The sequence below is a fragment of the Guillardia theta genome (genome assembly GCF_000315625.1).
Source record: "Guillardia theta CCMP2712 unplaced genomic scaffold GUITHscaffold_76, whole genome shotgun sequence".
Lineage (NCBI taxonomy): Eukaryota > Cryptophyceae > Pyrenomonadales > Geminigeraceae > Guillardia > Guillardia theta.
Window position 1 is genome coordinate 326414 of NW_005434598.1, and position 2049 is coordinate 328462.

At 51.9% G+C, this 2049-nt stretch overlaps 1 protein-coding gene across 1 annotated transcript in view; it reads right to left on the reverse strand.

The window, feature by feature from the left end:
* Window positions 1-1481, reverse strand: part of GUITHDRAFT_160017 (hypothetical protein) — a gene marked incomplete at its 5' end in the record, with an annotated part of 2577 nt that extends 1096 nt beyond the window's left edge. Inside the window, 8 exons of the mRNA XM_005826303.1 lie at window positions 137-199; window positions 249-293; window positions 507-581; window positions 623-697; window positions 742-835; window positions 888-934; window positions 1127-1216; window positions 1410-1481. Coding sequence (XP_005826360.1) covers window positions 137-199; window positions 249-293; window positions 507-581; window positions 623-697; window positions 742-835; window positions 888-934; window positions 1127-1216; window positions 1410-1481 — 561 coding nt within the window. The remainder of the gene's footprint in view (window positions 1-136; window positions 200-248; window positions 294-506; window positions 582-622; window positions 698-741; window positions 836-887; window positions 935-1126; window positions 1217-1409) is intronic.
* Between the last annotated feature and the right edge of the window lie 568 nt (window positions 1482-2049).

Consider the following 2049-nt stretch of genomic DNA (forward strand, 5'->3'; position numbering starts at 1 on the left):
CAGGAGACAGGGAGGAGAGAGCAGATCAGAGCAGAGCAGAGCAGAGCAGAGCAGAGCAGAGCAGAGCAGAGCAGAGCAGAGCGGAGCGGAGAGGAGGGGAGAGGAGAGAAGAGCAGAGGCAAGGAGAGTTTTTATCAACCAGGTCAGGGTTGTTCAGGTTGACAAGCTTGCTCAGGGCTCTCATCAGCGGCTCGTTGTCCTAAGTCAACATGTCACTGTAAACTTTCCGGTCACTCATCGTCCTCCACCTGCATGCGCCCAGCTGTGTCGACAAGCACAACATCGAATCCATTCTGAGACCCACGAAGATCTCAGTCAGGTAAGTCAAGTCTCTCCTCCTCCTCCTCCTCCTCCTCCTCCTCCTCCTCCCTCTCCTTCCTCCTCCTGCCCCCGCTCCTCCTGCGCCAGCTCCACCTCCTGCTCCTGCTCCTCCTCCCTTCCTTCCTCTTCTCCTGCCCCCTCCCGCGCCTCTCCTTCCTCCCCCGTGCGTCTGATGGCAACCTCACCTGCCCGGCATACTTCACCGCGTCCATCGCGATGCTCGCGGCGTCTTTGTTGTATCCCTTCTCGAAGACGGGCACCTGCAGGCCTTCACTCGCACGACCAGCAACCAAGGAGCAACCTCAAGTCGAGCCGCGTGAGTTTTCAGCTGCTCCACAGCTCCGCTCCTGAACGTGTCGCAAGCAGCAAGCAGGACCTGCGGGTTCGCCATGAGGGGCAACAGCAGCAGTTCTCAGGTACCTTGAGCTTCTGTGACTTGAGCCAGAAACAAACTTTAGAGAGCGAAGTCGACTTGCCGACTCCGTTGACGCCAACAAAGACGACGACGTAAGGCCTGCAGCAGACATGGTCACATCGATAGAACCAGCTATGCCCTCGTCTCCCACCTCTTCTCGTTCTGAGCCACTTTGACTTGTCGGAGAATGTCCATGCTCTGACATCGCAAGTCAGTCTTAACTAGACAAGATTTGACGGCGGCGGGTGAAAGAAAGCTCGAAGGTGAAACAGGTCGGGGACATCGGAACGTTGGGAACAATCCATGTCACAAGACCAGATCAAGGCTCAACCATCAAGGATGAGAGTAGAAATAACAACAAGACACAATATGGGGAGCACTGTCGGAAACCTGTTTCGGCGTCAAGATACGCATCAGACCGTCCTCCATAGCCGTCTTCACTGCGTTCTTGACAGCGTTATATCCACTAACTTGTTTCCCCTGAACGATAAGCGTCATGGCATTTTCCATAAGAGATTCAAAGCTTCAATCGTGAATTCAAAGATGCAACAATCTTTCCAAACATCATCAAGTCCAATCATCACATCTTGACAACTGCCGGCTGGAGCCTCTCTTTCATTCATCTCCAAATCTTCAACAACTCTTGCACATTCACAAAGTCATGAAACTTCACCTCCAACCCGTTGGCAACACTTGCGCATAATTTCTCTGCACATTCAACGGCCACGTTCTTCTCAACGAGCATGTCCTTGAACTGCCAACAACGTGACGTCAGAGTCTGAAACTTTCAAGAGATTTTCACTCGACCTGCTGGAGAACGGGTTCGAGCTCTTCTTTTTCAAGAACCCTCGCCGATCCGGTGAGATTCTGAGATACAAGTGAAAAAGCAACCTTACTGGAATTGCTTTCTCTCAATAAGTATCATATTGCCATCAACTCTATCAGCATTAATGTCATCCTTACTGTAATCTAAACCAAGACCTCTGCTTCTCCTGACCACCTCCTGCTCCTGCTCCTGCTCCTGCTCCTGCTCCTGCTCCTGCTCCTGCTCCTGCTCCTGCTCCTGCTCCTCCATTGCTTGCGCAAGTCCATTCTCATATCCTTCTACACAGCGTCTCCTGTTCTCCTTCTTCAACGGCTACCTTGAGATACGAGAAGAATCCTTTGCTCTTCCCCTTGCGATCTTTGCCCGCCTGCCATGGGAATTTCAGTCTGTTTGCTCGAGGCGGAGATGTCTTTACATCTTCATCATCGCTGCCAACATCCCAATTTTCAACATCGGCGACCTGTTAAAAAGGTATTTCAACTGACGA